The 20,402-nt window shown below is 43.2% G+C and overlaps 1 protein-coding gene across 1 annotated transcript in view; it reads left to right on the forward strand.

The window, feature by feature from the left end:
* The window catches only part of LOC124776806 (discoidin domain-containing receptor tyrosine kinase B-like), a 458,663-nt gene that overhangs the window by 264,839 nt on the left and 173,422 nt on the right, over positions 1-20,402 (forward strand). The window contains exon 4 of the mRNA XM_047251959.1: positions 2,271-2,418. Within this exon, the coding sequence (XP_047107915.1) occupies positions 2,271-2,418 (148 nt within the window). The remainder of the gene's footprint in view (positions 1-2,270; positions 2,419-20,402) is intronic.

Here is a 20,402-nt window from a genome sequence, read left to right on the forward strand (position 1 = left end):
AATTTTCGCAGAGATACTTAAAACATCGTCCATATCTAACCAAAGCCCTTACAAACTGTTTCATTAGGCCTAACGCTACACGTAGAGGTGGTAGGAGTACGTTTTTTGGATCTACAAAGTTTTTGCGTAGAATAAGGTTTTACGGACTCCATCACAGGTCAGTTCTTTCTGCACCAATGCTACTGTCCCATTCACACAAGAAACATGGAAATTTGGTAAAGCCACCTTGCTGATCAAGGAGCAGGCATGTTACTTTTAGATCACCACGTATCATCCAACGATGAGCCGAATAGCGTATTTTATTTAGCACTATTTCTAGGTTTTCATAGCTTCCTATGTACAGAATGTCCAACAGGGATAGATGCATACATGTTACCATTGTGTAATAAAACAGCCTTTGAACTAGTTTTGGATGAATCAATAAACAGCATCCTGTCTTCCCTTTTGTATTCAATACGAAACTCATTCATCAGCCTGGGAATGTCTGAGCAGTACACTAAATCACCTTCTTGTTGAACAAAATTGGAAAATTTCTGCTCTCTCTTTCTATGCATGTATATGCTGGTTCAAACTGCCTATAAATTCTTTTCTTTTAATCTAGAGCCAAGCAATTCAGCTTGTTCTTTCATTAAGCCCAGATCCCTAACCAAATCGTTAAGCTCGGTCTGAGTAAACAGTGAAATTCATCATCATCTGGTTCATCTAAATCACATTTTACACCAAAAAATACTTCTGCTGGAGAAGAATTTAAATCATCTGGTGGTTGAGGATCCGGCAGATCTACACCATACCCTACTCGTCCGATGGCGGACGGAAGGTTAGCGTAGCTTATTACCTTCTTGTATTTCGAATTGTGACCAGTAATATTAACACAGCAAAAGTAGCAATCATCGGAATGATTTCTTGGCTCCCTCTATATCATAGGAACAGCAAATCTAAAGACTTTTTCATCCTTTTTGGACCATTTCCTCAGATCTTCAACCCACACACATAACGTACCATATGCAGCGCCCAAGATTTATCTTCATCACCAAGTTTAGATCCAAAGTATGATAGATAAATCTTTTGCACAAAGTCTGTTATCAAAACTGGACATGATTGTCTGTAATGTTTCTTTGGTGTTTTCTAATTACAAATTCACCACAACTATAACAAGAACTGTCAGCAGAGTTTTTACAGCCACGATTACACATTGTACTGAGCTCATGTACAGGAAATGGGAAAGTGTGGTTAGGTAGACAGTAAACAAAACACCACCTGTTAACTCAAGCCGGCCGGGATGGCCGAGCGGGTTCTGGTGCTACAGTCTGGAACCGCACGACCGCTACGGTCGCAGGTTCGAATCCTGCCTCGGGCATGGATGTGTGTGTTGTCCTTAGGTTAGTTAGGTTTAAGTAGTTCTAAGTTCTAGGGGACTGATGACCTCTGCAGTTAAGTCCAATAGTGCTAAGAGCCATTTGAACAATTTTTTTTTGTTAACTCAAAAATAGAAACGACCTTTGTTTGCCAGCAAATGTTTTTCAGCAGTGCTACCAGTCATTTACATTCATTACACTTTCTTTTTAAATTATTTTAACTATATAAAAGCTATTAAATTCTTTAAAAAATTACTTAATTTAATAAATTTAACTGTAAAATGTGAAGAAATGGTGGGTAATACAGTTGTTAAGTATTATGTTTTGATCTCCCACCCTAAAAACATGAGAATAAGGTATTTTCATCAAAAAAGTTTTTCCATCGTTGGCCGGTATTATTAGTCTGCATTGCTTAGGGACCAAATTGCTGATGTCATCGATCCCTAGACTTACACACTACTTAAACTAACTTATGCTAAGAGCAACACACACACTCATGCCCGAGGGAGGGCTCGAACCTCCGGCGGGAGAGGCTGCGCAATCCGTGACATGGCGCCTCGATCCGCGTGGCCATCCCGCGCGGCTATTAGTCTGCAAATGGCATAAACACTGAACAAACATTGTTCAGTACCCTTTCCTCAGTCTTCAGTAGAAATATTTGCACTTATATCCATTACACACTACATGTATAAGCGATAAAATAACGTTGGTGCAAGCACAGAAACTAGACTCAACAAATATATCTCGATCAGATTTGTACTAAAACTGAAGGTATTCCATGTCAAGTTTAGGCGAAGAGTCACTCTTTGCCCCAAAATGAGACGCCGGCAAAGTGAGACTACTCATTATTTTCTAGTGTCATGTCTGAATCTGTTAAAGCAACCACTGTATTTCGTGGATGACATTTGCCCGCAGATCCTGAGCGGAAACAGCGACACGGCCACGGTGGTGACTCACCGCCTGCTGCCCGCCATCTTCGCCAGCCAGCTGCGGGTGCTGCCCTACAGCGTCCACCGCAGGACCGTCTGCCTGCGAATGGAGGTCTCTGGTTGCCCTGCCACTGGTAAGGCATGGTGATCTGCATGTAACTGTTACTTAAGGAGCACTGTTTGAAGCGCTGTGACCTATGATTTTCTTCCCTGTATGAAGCATGGGTCTGTTTTACAATACACTAATAGCGGGGTCAAGGTGGTTGGTAGAGGTAGCACCTTTGCTTGGGGTTGACTCAGTACTGGTCCTCACCATCCCAGGGATGAGCTGAGGAGGTATGTAAGACCTTTGCCTCTGAGGAAGCTACGTCCAAGACCGTCCGTGCGTGGTGAAGAGCCACATCCTACACGAGGTGACCCTGTTAACGCAGAACACGGCGGATCTATAGGAGAAAACCTTGAAAAAAAATCTCACATTCCAAATCCTCAATGCGTCTGTACTCGAGTCGAGCGGCAGCGAGGTCAGCGTCTGTCCATCTAGTAGGTGCGGCTGTATTATATGCTCCAGGAACTGACAATCCCTGGTTCTAAACACCCAGTGGAAACACTGGACCAAAACTTACAAGCTATCATGATTCGTGAGAGTAATGACAGAATTACCCCAGGTGGTAACCAATCCACTCGTCGACAGACGACAACTGGGTTTTCGGATTCTGGGGAACCCGGGACATCACGATCAGAGTTCTCAAGCAAACTTCGTCCCAAGGTTCCCATGTACATTGGTACCTTTAACATTCAGACCCTAATTCAACCTGGAAAATTACACAACTTAGTAACAGAGCTAGACCAACAAAAAATTAAGATCTTAGCGTTACAAGAAACTAGATTCACGGATGAAAATACAATAGACTATGGAAACTATCGCATCTTCAAGAGCAAGACTGACAAACGAATTGCCAATGGTACGCCACTCCTGGGCATGGCATTTGCGGTGCACAGAAATATATTAGGCTCAATTAGAGAGGTCTCTTCCATAAATAATCGCCTCATGACCATGCGTATCCAGTGCGCCAACACGAAATACACATTGATAAATGTTCATGCACCCACAAACATAGACAACAAAAAACGCCAACTACAAACTGAAAAATTCTGGACTAAACTTGAAGATGTCATGGCCAAAATTCCCCGGGATGATATCAAAATCTTAATGGGAGATTTCAATGCACAAATTGGCAGAGAGAAAGAACACCAAAAAACTGTAGGAAAATATCCAGCACACAGATTCACCAACAGAAACGGACTGAGATTTATTGAACTATGCCAACAAAATAATCTACAAATAATGTCTACATCTTTGTGAAAAAAACCTAGAAAACAAAAGACCTGGAGGTCCCCCATACAAGAGATCGGCGAATATCAGATTGACCACATTGCCATCTCCTATTTCGTACAGAAAGAGATCCATGATGTCCAAGTCCGCAGAGGGGCGAACATTGACTCAGACCACTACTTAACACCCATTAACGTGAAATTCACCCCAAAAAAATTCTATCCGAAGAAAACACACATGATGAAATTTGACACACGAACAATCAAAGAAACCAATCTGAAGGAGGAGTGGGAAAAGGAACCAGCTGACTCTTGGGAAAAATTTCGAACAAAAATTACAAAGAAGGCAAAAGAACTGATCCCATTGAAAAAGAACACAAAACACCCCTGGTGGGACTCTGGATGTGAAAAGCGCTGGAAGAAAGAAAGAAAGCCTTTCTGAAGTATAACAGTAAAAACTCCCCAGAAAATCTAGATCACTTCCACAACACCAGAAGACAAGTGGCAAAAACAATCAGACAAGTCAAGAGGAAGTACCTCAAGGAACAGTGTGAGTCTATTGAAGAAAATTTCCGTAACTATAATGTACGAGACTTCTATAAGACCTTTGCTGGGAGAATCAATGGATACGGCTCACGAAATCTATGTTTCAGAAAACCAGATGGAAAACTAGCGCTCACAAATCGGGAAAATTGTGAGGAGCTGGCGAGATACTTTTCCGGACTCCTCAATTGCCCTGAACCTTCTTCAAGATTCCCTCAAGAAACTGCTGTCTACACAAATCCAGAATCCCCACCACCTACACTAGAAGAGATCCAAAGACATATTCATAAACTGAAAAACAACAAGGCATCCGGAGAAGATAATATCACTGCAGAACTACTTAAAAATCTTGGACCAAATTCCCTCAAAGAACTCACTCAAATCATCACAGACATTTGGCAGACAGAAAAACTACCAGAAGATTGGAAATGCGCCCTAATTCATCCACTGCATAATAAGGGAGACATGGCAGATATAAACAACTATCGAGGAATCTCCCTTCTCCAAGTCACTTATAAAGTCCACTCAGCTTGTCTTCTTCAACGAACACAAGAACAACTCGAACACAGTATTGGTGAATACCAAGCTGGCTTTCGCCCTCACCGATCCTGTGCAGAACAAATTTTCAATTTGAAGACAACACTAAAATACAAAGCAGTCAGAAACAGTCCGATCATTTGTTCCTTTGTTGATTTCGCAAAGGCTTATGATTCAATCGATAGGCAATCTCTCTTTATTATCCTTGAGGAGCTAGGACTCGATCCGAAAACCCTAAACCTTATCAAAGAAACGCTCACAAACAAAACTTCTAAGATAAAATTCCTGGGTGAAATATCAGAGCCCTTCCTGATCAAAACCGGCGTCAGACAAGGTGACGGCTTGTCTCCACTCCTCTTCAACCTTGTCTTAGACAAAGTCATCCGAGAATGGGAAAAAGAACTGAAGAATCAAAATTACTGGAAGCCTATACAACTAGGAAGATCGAAAGATGGTATTAAAATTTCATGCTTGGCATTTTCAGATGACGTGGCCATTCTAGCAGAAAACGAGACCACAGCAATTAAACAGATAGACATTCTCAAAGAATGCGCCGAAAAAGTTGGGCTACAAATTTCCTTCCAAAAAACCAAATTCATCTGCTCAAAATTTGAAACTCAAAAACTGACTACAAAATATGGACAAATTGAGAGAGTTCCATTCTTTAAATACTTAGGCGAGGTCCTAGAACCCACAGGGGGAGACAAAACTGCACAAAAAGTTCGACTGCAAAAACTGAAAAGAGCATACTGGAAAACCCACAACATCTACAATAAAAAGTGTCTCTCCATTCACTCAAAAATACGACACTACAATCGGCGACGACGATAACAACGTCTACGAACCATTGCAAGAAGCAGTGCCTCAGTGGCTATTCACTCACACAAGAGTGAATGCGCTGGCAGGACAGTGTGCTCCTTATATACCATCAGTCCTGGCGCACGCAGCGGATGTGGACGGCTGGGCGCCCATTCAGAAGCGCCTTATCACCTGCAGTTGCGCAATCGGCAACTTGATTTTAGCCCGCCGCGAGCCTAGTAATACTAGAGCTCGCGGCTCCTCTCTCTCACACACTCCACAGCGCTCTCTCTGGCACGCTCAAGGTCACGCGCTCTACTGTGGAGCCATCTATTGAGCACCCAGAGAGTTGCCCAGAGAGCATCCCAGGGTGCCCCAGAGAGCTACAACACCAAGAAGAATCGCTTCTCGGCTTTTCGCAAGATCAATGTGTAGTATTGTGGCCCTTAAAAGGGCCTTTTGTTGAGAACTGCTTCAATGGTTATACACTGTACAGTCGCCCACAATGCGACAATCTTCGAAAAAAGGTGACCCACTGGCCTTAACCCATAAATGAAGATTGGAATCAGAATTTATCTTAAAACGTCTACGACAAGTCAAAGACAAACTCCCATGTGGCATAATGTAGGAACCCTCACCAGAGATGATAACCTCTGATACAGGTATAGTACGGTAGGCCAAAATTTCACGAGTTTCAAGTTGCTTGTCTACAAAACACTTGTAAATGTGGACGGTACTCTTGGTGCTTCCGCATCTTCCTCGAAGGGAAAAAAGAACGAAGTACGGGGAGTAGGTAAAACTGCTCAATTTGTTCTTTTAAACGGACCTACATTGTTTTGTGGGGCGAGGTTTAATTTTTCTCTAATGAAAACTTCAACTTCTTCGAGTGCTTGTCTACAAAACACTTGTAAATGTGGACGGTACTCTTGGTGCTTCCGCATCTTCCTCGAAGGCAAAAAAGAACGAAGTACGGGGAGTAGGTAAAACTGCTCAATTTGTTCTTTTAAACGGACCTACATTGTTTTGTGGCGCGAGGTTAAATTTTTCTCTAATGAAAACTTCATCTTCTTCGAGTTTGGGTAATGGATGGGTAACTGTCGCTTTCGTTGCCTGTAACAGTGCAGGGAGAGCTGGTTTGGAATCCTTTGAAACTCGTGAAATTTTGGCCTACCGTACTATACCTGTATCAGAGGTTATCATCTCTGGTGAGGGTTCCTACATTATGCCACATGGAGTTTGTCTTTGACTTGTCGTAGACGTTTTAAGATAAATTCTGATTCCAATCTTCATTTATGGGTTAAGGCCAGTGGGTCACCTTCTTTGGAAGATTGTCGCATTGTGGGCGACTGTACAGTGTATAACCATTGAAGCAGTTCTCAACAAAAGGCCCTTTTAAGGGCCACAATACTACACATTGATCTTGCCAAAAGCCTAGAAGCGATTCTTCTTGGTGTTGTAGCTCTCTGGGGCACCCTGGGATGCCAGCGAAACACTCACACTCCATAGAAAAGGCGACCTGGAAGGCATCCTGAAAGAGAAACGCAAAATTATCAGAAAGATTCTTGGCCCAAAAAGAACTGAAGATGGATACAGGTTACAGTCTCGGAAAACTACAGAAAAATTATCTAACCTCGCCGCAGACATCCGGAAAAGAAGACTAAAATTTTACGGTCATATCCACAGACTCCCAACACCCAGACTCTCCCACAAAATTTTAATATACATTGAAAAATTGAAAACCATACCCTGGATAAAAGAAACCAAAACAGATCTAGCAAATGCACAAATAAATTCTTCAGAAGTTATAAACAGAAATGTATACAGGCAAAAATCAATAGTAGGAAAGTACAACCCAAGAATGAAGTTTGCAAGAGACAGGGGACAAAATGGACAGAGGAAAGAAAGAGAATTCATGGGGAAAGAATGAGAGAAGTTTGGAGAATTAAAAAATTGTATCGGAAAAGCTTTGCGTGATCCGTATGGATCCAATCGCACATAATAAAAATAATACACTAATAGCCTTTAACATTGCAACACCATGGAGGGGACATCCAATAAATGTCAATTTTTAATGAGACGTACTTCATACTTGGATATTCAAGTAATTAGCTTTTCAGAACAATCGCACAAAGTAGTTATGAATAACGAGATGTAAGTAGTGTATGTAAAGAAACACTACAAGGTGAGTTTCTCAATTAGAAATCCAATGAGAGCATTGGTTAGCGTGCTATCCTTCCTGTAGGAAGGAAGACCGTGTACGAGCACGTGTTAGATTTCGACACTGACAGTTCTTTGCCTGTGGAGACTGCAATTTGTCATACCGCGACATTGTACGGGGGTCACTCCATAAGAAATGCACACTATTTTTTAAAAAAAATCCATCTTTTATTCTACATGTTTGAAAGTTTTGCAGTGTGTAGATACATCCTTTAGAAACAATGTTTTCATTTCTCCACATAATTTCCATCACTCTCAACTGCCTTACGCCATCTTGGAACAAGCGCCTGTATACCCGCACGGTAAAATTCTGGACCAACCTGTTGGTGCCACTGTTTGTCAGCCGGCACTACGGAGTCATCATCTTCAAACCTTGTTTCCATAGAGATGTTGGTCACATGGAACTATGTCAGGACTGCAAGGCGGGTTTTTCAGTCTTGTCCATCCGACTTTTTTGATCGCTTCCATGACTTTTTGACTTACATGTGGCCGTGCATTGTCGTGCAACAGCAAAACATCCTGGTTTTGCTAATGTGGTTGAACACGACTCAGTCCAGCTTGAAGTTTCTTCAATATCGTCACATATGCGTCTGTCAGCAGTCACAAATTCGTTAACTCTCTGCACATTGTCTGGAGTGTGTGCAGCACGAGGCCTGCCACTGCGAGGACAATCCTCAATATTGCCGTGCCCCCTTTCATCACGTAAACTGCTTGCCCACCGACTAACTGTACTGCGATCGACAGCAGCATCTCCATACACCTTTCTCAACCTCTTGTGGATGTTTCCCACTGTCTCGTTTTCACAGAACAGGAATTTTATGACAGCACGTTGCTTTTGGCGAACGGCAAGCGTAGCAGCCATCTTGAAGACATGCTGTAACGGCGCCACTCACGGGAAGAGGTTGAACTAAGTTTGAAAACAAGCGGGAAGGATGTATCCACACACTGTAAAACTTTCACACATGCAAAATGAAAACTGTATATTTAGAAAAATAGTGTGCATTTCTTTTGGAGTGACCCTCATAGCTCGCATAGGTCGGGATCCATGAGTGGCAAGCAAATACTGGAAGTAATGGGTTCAGGATGAAAACGGTCCCACGCAAATATTTCACTGGAGGTCAGACCTTTTATTCACTTTACAATACAGATTCTTACAGTCGCCTCACGTAGCTTCACTATGGATGTTAGCTTATTTGCAGAACGCAGATATCAACACGGACTGTGTCACGATGTATAGACCACCAAGCAGGACGTATTCGTGTGTGGAGGATTCTGGCAGAATTAACGTTTCCATATTTCATTCGCAGTCGCGTTAAGGACCCAGCACGTTGCGTGCTGGTAAAAGATACAATTCGGTGCACAACAGGATACCTACAGCTTGATTAGCCGCTAATTCTGACAGTAGCATTAACACTACAGATGTTTTAAGGCCGGTAGCAGCGCCCTACCTTCGAGGTCTCCCTGACATCATCTTTCAACAATATAACGGAAAAGCTAGTTTTGGCCGTGCTTTTCTGAGCTTGCTCGATGCGGAGGGTGTTCGACCGTTGCCTTAACTACCACATTGTCCAGAAATCTCATCCACTGAAAACATGTGCTCATATACCACCAATAGTCGGCCTCTACATGTGATGTAAACCTGAAACCGCATAGAATGGCAAAACTTCTCACGGAGTCATTCGTTGCATGAGGACGTTTCGGTCATTGAAACAGCCAGTGATCTTGGGTAGGAATAGAGTACATTCTGGCGATGGGATTTATTTTCTGTGTTCCTCTTGTGCCAGTAACATGAGAAATGCTACAGTACAGTCACAATTACAAACGTTAAACACATAAGAAATAATTGTCATACCAATTGAAAGCCCTGCGTCAGTGTTGAAGGCATCATAAATTTACACATTCACATGTACACGTAACACGATGAGCAAAAGCTTTAGTCTATATAGGTGCACAAGATCATTTGACACAGTACTGCAACACAGATTTCTATAGCGCCGTTCCTGAAAAGTATTGTTGGTTTATAGACATCAAGCAACTGCATCGTTTCTTCCTTACAGATAATTTCTTAAATAAATTTCTTCCAGCTATCTGAAAGTAAACATCACTCTTACGACACGATATATTTAAATTAATAGAAATCTTGGAGAGATAGAAGGGACGACAGACACCGCATTAATGAGATACTCTTACTGTACAGAATCGTAGTCATCTAGGCCGACATACTTCGACGCTCACGTGCTGTAATAGTTTCGCAAAATCAGTGTGCTCTCACTGAGATGTCTTCGACGACAGTAATACCTGTTCCCTCTTCCAATCGGCATAATTATCAAATATTTTCCCATAAACTCGTTGTCCACTTAACATTTCTTCTTTCTTGGCATAGTTCCAGAGAACGTCATCTAAGAACGGATTATTCTTACTTATGTCAGTGTTTATAGCATTATGAACACTCTTTAACTTTTAGAAGTTTGGTACCTAAAAAAATGGCTCTGAGCACTATGGTACTTAACATCTGAGGTCATCAGTCCCCTAGAACTTAGAACTATTTAAACCTAACTAACATAAGGATCACACACACCCATGCCCGAGGCAGGATTCGAACCGGCGACCGTAGTGGTCGCGCGGTTCCAGACTGAAGAGCCTAAAACCGCTCGGCCACACCGGCCGGCGAAGTTTGTTACCTGTTCCATCTAAAGTGGTAATCTTTAGAGTCAACCATTGAGTCTGGAGTTGAGGATATCACAGCTGTTTAGATATTATGATTGGAAAATGTGTATTTAATTTGTAAAACCTCGCCAGAAAAGAGATTAAAGTTTCTTTGAGCCGTTTAGCTATTACATCATCTGAGTCGGGGGATCGGTAGAAGGAGCCATTTATTATTTTGGTACGGCTGTCGAGAGTAACCTCTACCCATAGTAATTTGCGGGAACTGTCTATTTCATCTTCACTACAAGATCAACTATTACCAACAGATACAAACACACCACCACCTACTTTGATTAATCTATCCTTTCTAAATATTTCGGCAGAATTCTACTGCGGCTATAGCCAGCTTTCTGTTCCTATAACGATTTCAGCTTCCGCGGTTTCTATCAGCGCTTGAAGCTTTGGTACTGTCCCAACACAGCCACGACAATTTACAGCTACAATACCGATTGTTGCTTGGTCGATTCTCGTCGTTTCTTTGCCCTATACCCTTTGAGACTGGGCCCGTTTTGATTTTTCCCGAGATTGTCTAGCCTAAAAAACCGCCCAGTCTACGCCACACAGCCCTTGATACCCGTGTAGCCGGCTCATGTGTCTAGTGGACACCTGACCTACTTAGCGGAACTCGAAACCCCACCACCGTATGGCGGAAGTCGAGGAATCTGCAGCCTACACGCTCGCAGAACCGTCTGAGCCTCTGATTCAGACCCTCCACTCGGCTCTGTACCAAAGGCCCGCAATCGGTCCTGTCAACAATGCTGCAGATGGTGAGCTCTGCCTTCATCTCGCTAGCAAGACTGGTAGTCTTCATCAACTCAGATAGCTGCCGGAAACCAGAGAGAATCTCATCCGATCCATAGCGACACACGTCATTAGTGCCAACATGAGCCACCAACTGCAGTTGGCTGCAGTCTGTACCATTCATGACATCCGGAAGGACCCTTTCCACATCTTGGATGACTCCCCCGGTATTCACACGGAGTGCACATTGGCTTTCTTCCCGTCCTTAGCAGCCATATCCCTAAGGGGCTCCATCGCCCGTCTACCATTGGAGCACCCAGTGACACGCAGTCCCACCCTCTACGCTTGTCCGGACCTCTCAGGGAGACTGGCCACTGCAACAACAGGCGAGGCCGCCCTTGCTGGCTCAGAAGTACTTTCAGCAGTGGGCAGTACCTCAAATCTGTTACGGAGGCGTAAGGGTACAGCCATGCGGCCAGCACCAGCTTTCGCCTTCCGCCCAGGGATTTGCGATCTTCCACCGTTCGCCAATTACTGTCAGGCAAGTGTCGACCGGCAGGAGCGTCCGAATCTAGGGGCGCAGTGGCATCAGAGATCCCAAGCGATGCTACAGGTTCCAGAGGCGCCAAAGCGCTCGCCTCGGGAGTCCCATTGTCACAACAGCACAGGGCAACGGCCTGGAACCTGTCGACCACTGCCAACACAGCCTTCAGCTGTTTACGGACAGTGGCCTATTCCCCTGAATCCGTACACAACAAGCGCAGTCCCTATCCATCCCTAGCAATTTTTTCCCCTCTCTTTTATCTCACAAACCGTTCAAAACAAACAGATGACTCACGACTGCGTGAATTTACAGTATGTGGGTACAAAAACGCGATTCTACAACTCTCAAATACTATAATACGCCCCAAATTTGTGAATTAAACTGTGCAAGTACCGAGAAACACTGAAAGAAATTAAGAATTAAACTATAAAACAAATAAGTAAGCTAGGAGTATGACTTGCTGCTGGCTGCTGCTTATCCAACGGCGGCAGGGAGGCGGGAGGTATATAAGTAACCTGTGTTGAGTGTTACTTAATGTAGATAAATAAATTAGTGAAATCAATGTGAAGTGAAGTACAGGTTGGAAAATTAATGAAAAACTTAGTACCCGTGGTCTAGGGGTAGCGTCTTTAATTCATAATCAAAACGTCTTCGGTCACGGGTTCGATCCCCGCCACTGCCTAAATTTTGATAAATAATCAGCATTGGCGGCCGAAAATTTCCGACATAAGAGGTCAGCCTCATTCTGCCAACGGCCTTGTCAAAGAGGGCGGAGGAACGGATAGAGGTTCAGGGCACTCTCCTGTCCTAGGGGTGGGAAATTGCCCCTAAAGGCGGAAGAATCAGCAATGATCAACGACATGAGGATGCAGAAGGCAATGGAAACCACTGCATTAAAGACACGTAACGTGTATCCACAAGACATGTGGCCTGTAGTTGAAGATTCCGGAATAGTCCCCCATTAGGATCTCCGGGAGGGGACTGCCAAGGGAGAGGTTACCATGAGAAAAAGTTTGAATAATCAGCGAAAGGATAACGTTCTACGAGTCGGGGCGTGGAATGTCAGAAGCTCGAACGTGATAGGGAAATCTGAAAAGGGAAATGCAAAGGCTCAATCTAGATATAGTAGGGGTCAGTGAAGTGAAGTGGAAGGAAGACCAGGATTTCTGGTCAGATGAGTATCGGGTAATATCAACAACAGCAGAAAACGGCATAACAGGTATAGGATTCGTTATGAATAGGAAGGTAAGGCAGAGGGTGTGTTACTGTGAACAGTTCAGTGACCGGGTAGTTCTAATCAGAATCGACAGCAGACCAACATCGACAACGATAGTTCAGGTATACATGAAGACGTCAAGATGAACAGATAGAGAAAGAGTATGAGGATATTGAAAGGGTAATGCAGTATGTTAAGGGGGACGAAAATCTAATAGTCATGGGCGACTGGAATGCAGTTGTAGGGGAAGGAGTAGAAGAAAAGGTTACAGGAGAATATGGGCTTGGGACAAGGAATTAAAGAGGAGAAAGACTAATTGAGTTCTGTAACAAGTTTCAGCTAGTAATAGCGAATACCCTGTTCAAGAATCACAAGAGGAGGAGGTATACTTGGAAAAGGCCGGGAGATACGGGAAGATTTCAATTAGATTACATCATGGTCAGACAGAGATTCCGAAATCAGATACTGGATTTTAAGGCGTACCCAGGAGCAGATATAGACTCAGATCACAAAATAGTAGTGATGAAGAGAAGGCTGAAGTTCAAGACATTAGTCACGAAGAATCAATACGCAAAGAAGTGGGATACGGAAGTACTAAGGAATGACGAGATATGTTTGAAGTTCTCTAACGCTATAGATACAGCAATAAGGAATAGCGCAGTAGGCAGTACAGTTGAAGAGTAATGGACATCTCTAAAAAGGGCCATCACAGAAGTTGGGAAGGAAAAGATAGGTACAAAGAAGGTAGCTGCGAAGAAACCATGGGTAACAGAAGAAATACTTCAGCTGATTGATGAAAGGAGGAAGTACAAACATGTTCCGGGAAAATCAGGAATACAGAAATACAAGTCGCTGAGGAATGAAATAAATTGGAAGCGCAGGGAAGCTAAGACGAAATGGCTGCATGAAAAATGTGAAGACATCGAAAAAGATATGATTGTCGGAAGGACAGACTCAGCATACAGGAAAGTTAAAACAACCTTTGGTGACGTTAAAATCAACGGTGGTAACATTAAGAGTGCAACGGGAATTCCACTGTTAAATGCAGAGGAGGGAGCAGATAGGTGGAAAGAATACATTGAAAGACTCTATGAGGGTGAAGATTTGTCTGATGTGATAGAAGAAGAAACAGGAGTCGATTTAGAAGAGATAGGGGATCCAGTATTAGAATCGGAATTTAAAAGAGCTTTGGAGGATTTACGGTCAAATAAGGCAGAAGGGATAGATAACATTCCATCAGAATTTCTAAAATCATTGGGGGAAGTGGCAACAAAACGACTATTCACGTTGGTGTGTAGAATATATGAGTCTGGCGTATTACCATCTGACTTTCGGAAAAGCATCATCCACACAATTCCGAAGACGGCAAGAGCTGACAAGTGCGATAATTATCGCACAATCAGCTTAACAGCTCATGCATCGAAGCTGCTTACAAGAATAATATACAGAAGAATGGAAAAGAAAATTGAGAATGCGCTAGGTGACGATCAGTTTGGCTTTAGGAAAAGTAAAGGGACGAGAGAGGCAATTCTGACGTTACGGCTAATAATGGAACCAAGGCTAAAGAAAAATCAGGACACTTTCATAGGATTTGTCGACCTGGAAAAAGCGTTCGACAATATAAAATGGTGCAAGCTGTTCGAGATTCTGAAAAAAGTAGGGGTAAGCTATAGGGAGAGACGGGTCATATACAATATGTACAACAACCAAGAGGGAATAATAAGAGTGGACGATCAACAACGAAGTGCTCGTATTAAGAAGGGTGTAAGACAAGGCTGTAGCCTTTCGCCCCTGCTCTTCAATCCGTACATCGAGGAAGCAATGATGGAAATAAAAGAAAGGTTTAGGAGTGGAATTAAAATACAAGGTGAAAGGATATCAATGATACGATTCGCTGATGACATTGCTATCCTGAGTGAAAGTGATGAAAAATTAAATGATATGCTGAACAGAATGAACAGTCTAATGAGTACACAGAATGGTTTGAGAGTAAATCTGAGAAAGACGAAGGTAATGAGAAGAAGTAGAAATGAGAACAGCGAGAAACTTAACATCAGGATTGATGGTCACGAAGTCAATGAAGTTAAGGAATTCTGCTACCTAGGCAGTAAAATAACCAATGACGGACGGAGCAAGGAGGACATCAAAAGATCAGATTCGCTATGGCAAAAAAGGCATTTCTAGCCAAGACAAGTCTACTAATATCAAATACCGGCCTTAATTTGAGGAAGAAATTTCTGAGGATGTACGTCTGGAGTACAGCATTGTATGGTAGTGAAACATGGACTGTGGGAAAACCGGAACAGAAGAGAATCGAAGCATTTGAGATGTGGTGCTATAGACGAATGTCGAAAGTTAGGGGGACTGATAAGGTAAGGAATGAGGAGGTTCTACGCAGAATCGGAGAGGAAAGGAATATGTGGAAAACACTGATAAGGAGAAGGGACAGGACGATAGGACATCTTCTAAGACATGAGAGAATGACTTCCATGGTACTAAAGGGAGCTGTAGAGGGCAAAAAGTTTAGAGGAAGACAGAGATTGGAATACGTCAAGCAAATAATTGAGGACGTAGGTTGCAAGTGCTACTCTGAGATGAAGAGGTTAGCACAGGAAAGGAATTCGTGGCGGGCCGCATCAAACCAGTCAGTAGACAGATGACCAAAAAAAAAAAGTTTAGTTTAGAAGAATTACGCACTGGCAAACAGCGGACAGAGCAGCAGTGGCAACGGCCGGCGCTTGTAAGTCAACATGTTGAGAATCCGTAGCCCTCCCCACATAAGTGGAAGCTGTCGATTCAGCCGTCAGGGCATCGTCTCACTAGCTCACGTGTTTCTCAATTGACACATGTGATCAAAGGCCCTCGCCTGCATTCCAAGAGCCAATGACCGACGTTAAGAAGTTTCATCGAGAAGCTTTTCAACGTGACAGAAGAGGCAATGACCGTGAAGTCGTTCACCTCCAGCGAACTGAAGTGAGTAAATACGCGAGGCGCAGTGGGCCCGACAAGAAGAGTAGTTTTCAATTCAGTTTCGGAGCTGAAGACTTATTTTTACGTACCCGGGTGAGTCGTGAGGACGGGAAGGAGTCAGCTTCACATCAGCAGTCACCTGTGAGCTCGGATGAAGATCGGACAGCCGAAGACTGCCAAGCTGGAATCCGTTGTTCGAGTCCGGAACATTTGCCTTCCCACGCCGCACCGCTCCGCTGGCTGACGCACAACACTGACACACGCTGCCGCTTAGAGAAGAGAAACACTGGGACGCCACATCCAAGGTATCACCATCCGATTCACGACTTTGTTCTCAATAATTAAACGGGCCACCGCACGAGGCACGTCTCCAGTCAACTGGGCGAGACGGCGACACGAGATACACACCGCCAGGCGTAATCAAACGCCGCCACTGCCGCAGAAGAGGGCTTCGCAAACGACACAACTGCCGCTCTCCCAGCCGAACAATCGAGTAAGGAAACAGTTGTACAAAACTTTCAATAAAAGTTATCTAATGTAAAAATGCTGTTTCATTCTACCTCATACCCGAGCCAAGGAAGAACCCACCCTGCCCACATGTTGTTAAGAGAGAAAAAGTAATTTATTTAGTGTTTTCACCCTGACATAATGCTTTAGAATCAAATGCCCTTTGCAGTAATGCTCATCCTGAGAACTGACGAACTTCAGAAGAGGAAACCCAGTTACACCTGCCACGAAATCATTTTCACTGTTTGGCAACTATAATAGAAAAAAATGAGGAACGAGATTTTCCTTCTTGTCGTAATTTTTGAGGTTCGTGAGTGACGCATCAATATTGTAGATAATTTTACTCTCGCTTCGAGAACTAGTTGAAGCTCTAGAAATAACTAGAAGGTGTTTAAAATGCAACTACAGTTTTAAAATATAGCAACGAAAAAGTTCGTCGTTCTTATGACAGTTCACGGCACCAGACAGTGGATAATTACATGGATGCGCGTGTGGTCACTTGGGTGAATCCGAAGTTCAGTATTCCAACAGTCAACTTAAAGCAATAACTCTGAAAGCTTAGAGGACTGTCTAAATAACCAAATTTGTCTCATTTCTTAATCGTCCATAGTGAAATTGAGAAGGTAACTTTTAAAGCTTGCCAATGTTATACTTACTGAGGAATATATTTTTTACTTACAATGGCAAAGAAGAACATAATTAAAACGTCCCCAATTACGGTGCAGCAGTTAAAAAACTTCAAAAGTACGTATTTAACAAAGGAAAACAGAAACAAGTGTGGCATGTAAATCTGAAATAATTTTACCAGTCGCTGTTAACAGTTCAGTATCCTAAATGCTTTCATAATTTTGGAATTGTCCAGGCCCATTAAAGGCTAATTAAATACGTAATTAGTGCAACAGGATTGTCATGAGCTATGATGCTGGCTGTTTAGTTGTTTTCAATCCGCTATATTTAGACCAATCATCGTCATGTGTGGATGCGATTTCACTGTGCCGACAACCCGGGTGCGATTCTCGGGATTACCAGGGATCTTTCCTTGGTGGGAGGATTGGAGAGGGGTGCACTGAGCCCTCATGAGGCCAACTGAGGAGCCACTTGAGTGAGAAGAAGCGGTTCCAAGATCAAACAAGTAAATAACAGAGAACGGTGTGCTGAGCCCCACATCCCTCCATACCGCATCCTATGGCTCCATCGACAGAGGGTGACACGGCGGTCGGTCTGTCCTGATCGGCTCATCAGGGCCAGAAGGCGGAGCTTTGGGTTTGCTGATGTGTCTTTGTAGGCTTGCAAAATATCTATCGTAAAAATTATCCTAATCCCCTGTGACCGGCTGCTACAGCAACCAGTTTCGCCGGCCGCTGTGGATAAGCGGTTCTAGGTGCTTCATTCCGAAACTGCGCTGCTGCTACGGTCGCAGGCTCGAATCCTGTTCCGGACATGAATGTGTGTGATTTCCATAGGTTAGTTAGGCTTACGTAGTTCTAAGTCTAGGTGACTGATGACCTCAGATGTTAAGGCCCATAGTGCTTAGAGCCATTTTAACCATTTGAACCAACCACTTTCGAGTTATTTCAAAATAAAAACAGTGTTGGCTGCGAAATTGTTTAACATATATAACGCGTTTCACCATTTTGGGGCATCATCAGATTGTCTATAAAAACAATAAACGAACCAGTTAAGAAGGTAACAAATAGAAGGTAGGGGATGGTCCTTTTTGCACGAATAGGCAGATAAAATGAAGTGAAAGTAATAGAAACTTCAGTAAAAGTAACTGGATATGAACATAATCAGTCGTAAAGTCTTACAAAAGGGAAAACTGAAGCAACAGTGAGTGTATATGCAATCCATCTGTCATAAAAAACGTATAAAATGCAAGGTGTGCCTACTTAAAAGAAAAGAAAACCGCCAGTGTAATATCAAGATGGGACAGAAAGATGGTGGAAAAATTTCATAGACTTTCACATGTTACCTTGAACACACCAGCTGACTCCGCCGTAAGAGTAGAAATTAGGGCCACGCTTACAAAATAAACGTGGTATGAGCCACACACAGCACAATGTCCATTTTTCGAACGCACAGATACTATTGTGACGGATCGAGATGCAAACAGCGCAATTAGTGTGACAAAAGGTGCACAACTGGCCCGCATGACTTGCGTAAGGCTCATTCATGAAATAGAAAATTTATATAAGACTAATAAATTAGGACACATATATGCAGAGCATCGCTATCTCATAAAAAGTACATTAAGGTACCTCTGTATAAAGAAAAAAATAGATAAAATGATGACATAAAAATAGGAAGCCAAAATACGTCGTTAAACTAGTCAAACTGAGTAAAATAGCTAAATTTTATATCCCTTCCACCAACAACCTAAACATCAAGGTGTCAGAAAAGGTGCCAGTCGTAAGCATGGCAAACTATTGGCAAAAGCCTATTTATGGTCATTAGAATAAAAATATAAGTTATGGAATATAAAAAAGTAAAATTGTCTACCGTAAAATAAGGTTATTATTAAGCCCCGTTTGATACACGACTCTACCATCTTAATACATACTAAAAACAAGTATCTTAGATTGTTCAGTATATCGCAACCATAATGTTATCAAAATAACTATGATATTCGAGTCGTTATAAATGAGACTGTAAGTCACTTACTTTTAAAGTTGCATAACGGATGCCAATTTTTTATATGCTTTCGAACAACGTCGCTGATAGTCTAGAGGTTAGCGTACGCGTAGATATGGCTTTTGCTAGCGTACCCTGGGCCATGCTCTTTCAATGCCAGTTTCTACAGTGCCTCTGAAAGAGGGAGATATTTTGATGTCAAGTTCGAAATTGGCTTCTGGCCTAGGAGCCACTGATCGATCGCGTTTAACGCACCGCAAGTCACGGTCGGTGCACGCCTATAAATCCGGCGATGGCATGTGCGGCTCTAATTTCATTCACAGCATGTTAGTCCCTAATTTAATATCGGCGATAAATCTCGGCCTAATTAGTTCCTCAGATGGCGAGTGCCGTGGCCGCGGCTGATCTATGGCGGCCGGTCACGGCAGAACCGGCCCGGGCAGGCGAGGGCCCCCAGTCCGGCAGCCGACGCTGCGGTTCACCGGGTTGGCCTCTAACCTAGCCCGCCAGCTCTGCAATGATACAGACTGTCTGTCAAACGACGGCCGAGACGCAGAACTTTACGACGGGCAGTCCGCAGTCATCTCGTGAAGAGTTTGTTCGTAACGCCTGCAACAAGCGATCATGAAAAGTTATGAGAGTGGGGTGACCCACTGTATAGCTAATTAAGTAACCAAATTTTTCAGTTTCGATCACGGGAGAACTACATTCTGTTTTAAAAAAAAGTAATCAGTCGCACCGGAAAAGAATTATCCGAATACGACCGAAATTTGTATGCCCGTTGCACAAGTACAAACAAAACTGTGATTAAAATTTCATAGAAGTTGAATGATTTACTTAACAGAAATAGCTTCACAAATTGGCCAAGTCAATAATGCATTGATACACCTCTTGCCCTTATGCCAGCAATTTTTCGGTTTGGCATTGATTGATAGATTTGTTTGATGTCTTCCTGTGGACATCACTGCAAAAACTGTTCAATTGGCACGTTAGATCGCCAAAATCCCGAGATGAATGTAGGGCCACGGATGACAACCAAAGGGGTCCTACAAGGAAATGGAATGGAGTATTAGACCAACACATCTGATTGTCAGTCCGTGTGGAAGGCAAAAGTCAGGTTGGTATCCCACCTCCGTGCGAGGCGTCTCCAGACACGTCTGCTGCTTGGAACCTCATTAACTGGAGTAGAATTATCTTCAGCGATGAATCCCGCTTCGAATTGAGCTTTGATGACTAGCGAAGAGGTTTATGGAGACTTCCAGGGCAGCGGTGGGATACTAGCGTGACCGTCACCCGTCATACAGCGCGACAGCCAGAAGTCATGGTCTGAGGTGCCATTTCACTTCATAGCAAGTCCCCTTTAATTGTCATGCGCG

The sequence above is a fragment of the Schistocerca piceifrons genome, chromosome 1 (assembly GCF_021461385.2).
Source record: "Schistocerca piceifrons isolate TAMUIC-IGC-003096 chromosome 1, iqSchPice1.1, whole genome shotgun sequence".
Lineage (NCBI taxonomy): Eukaryota > Metazoa > Arthropoda > Insecta > Orthoptera > Acrididae > Schistocerca > Schistocerca piceifrons.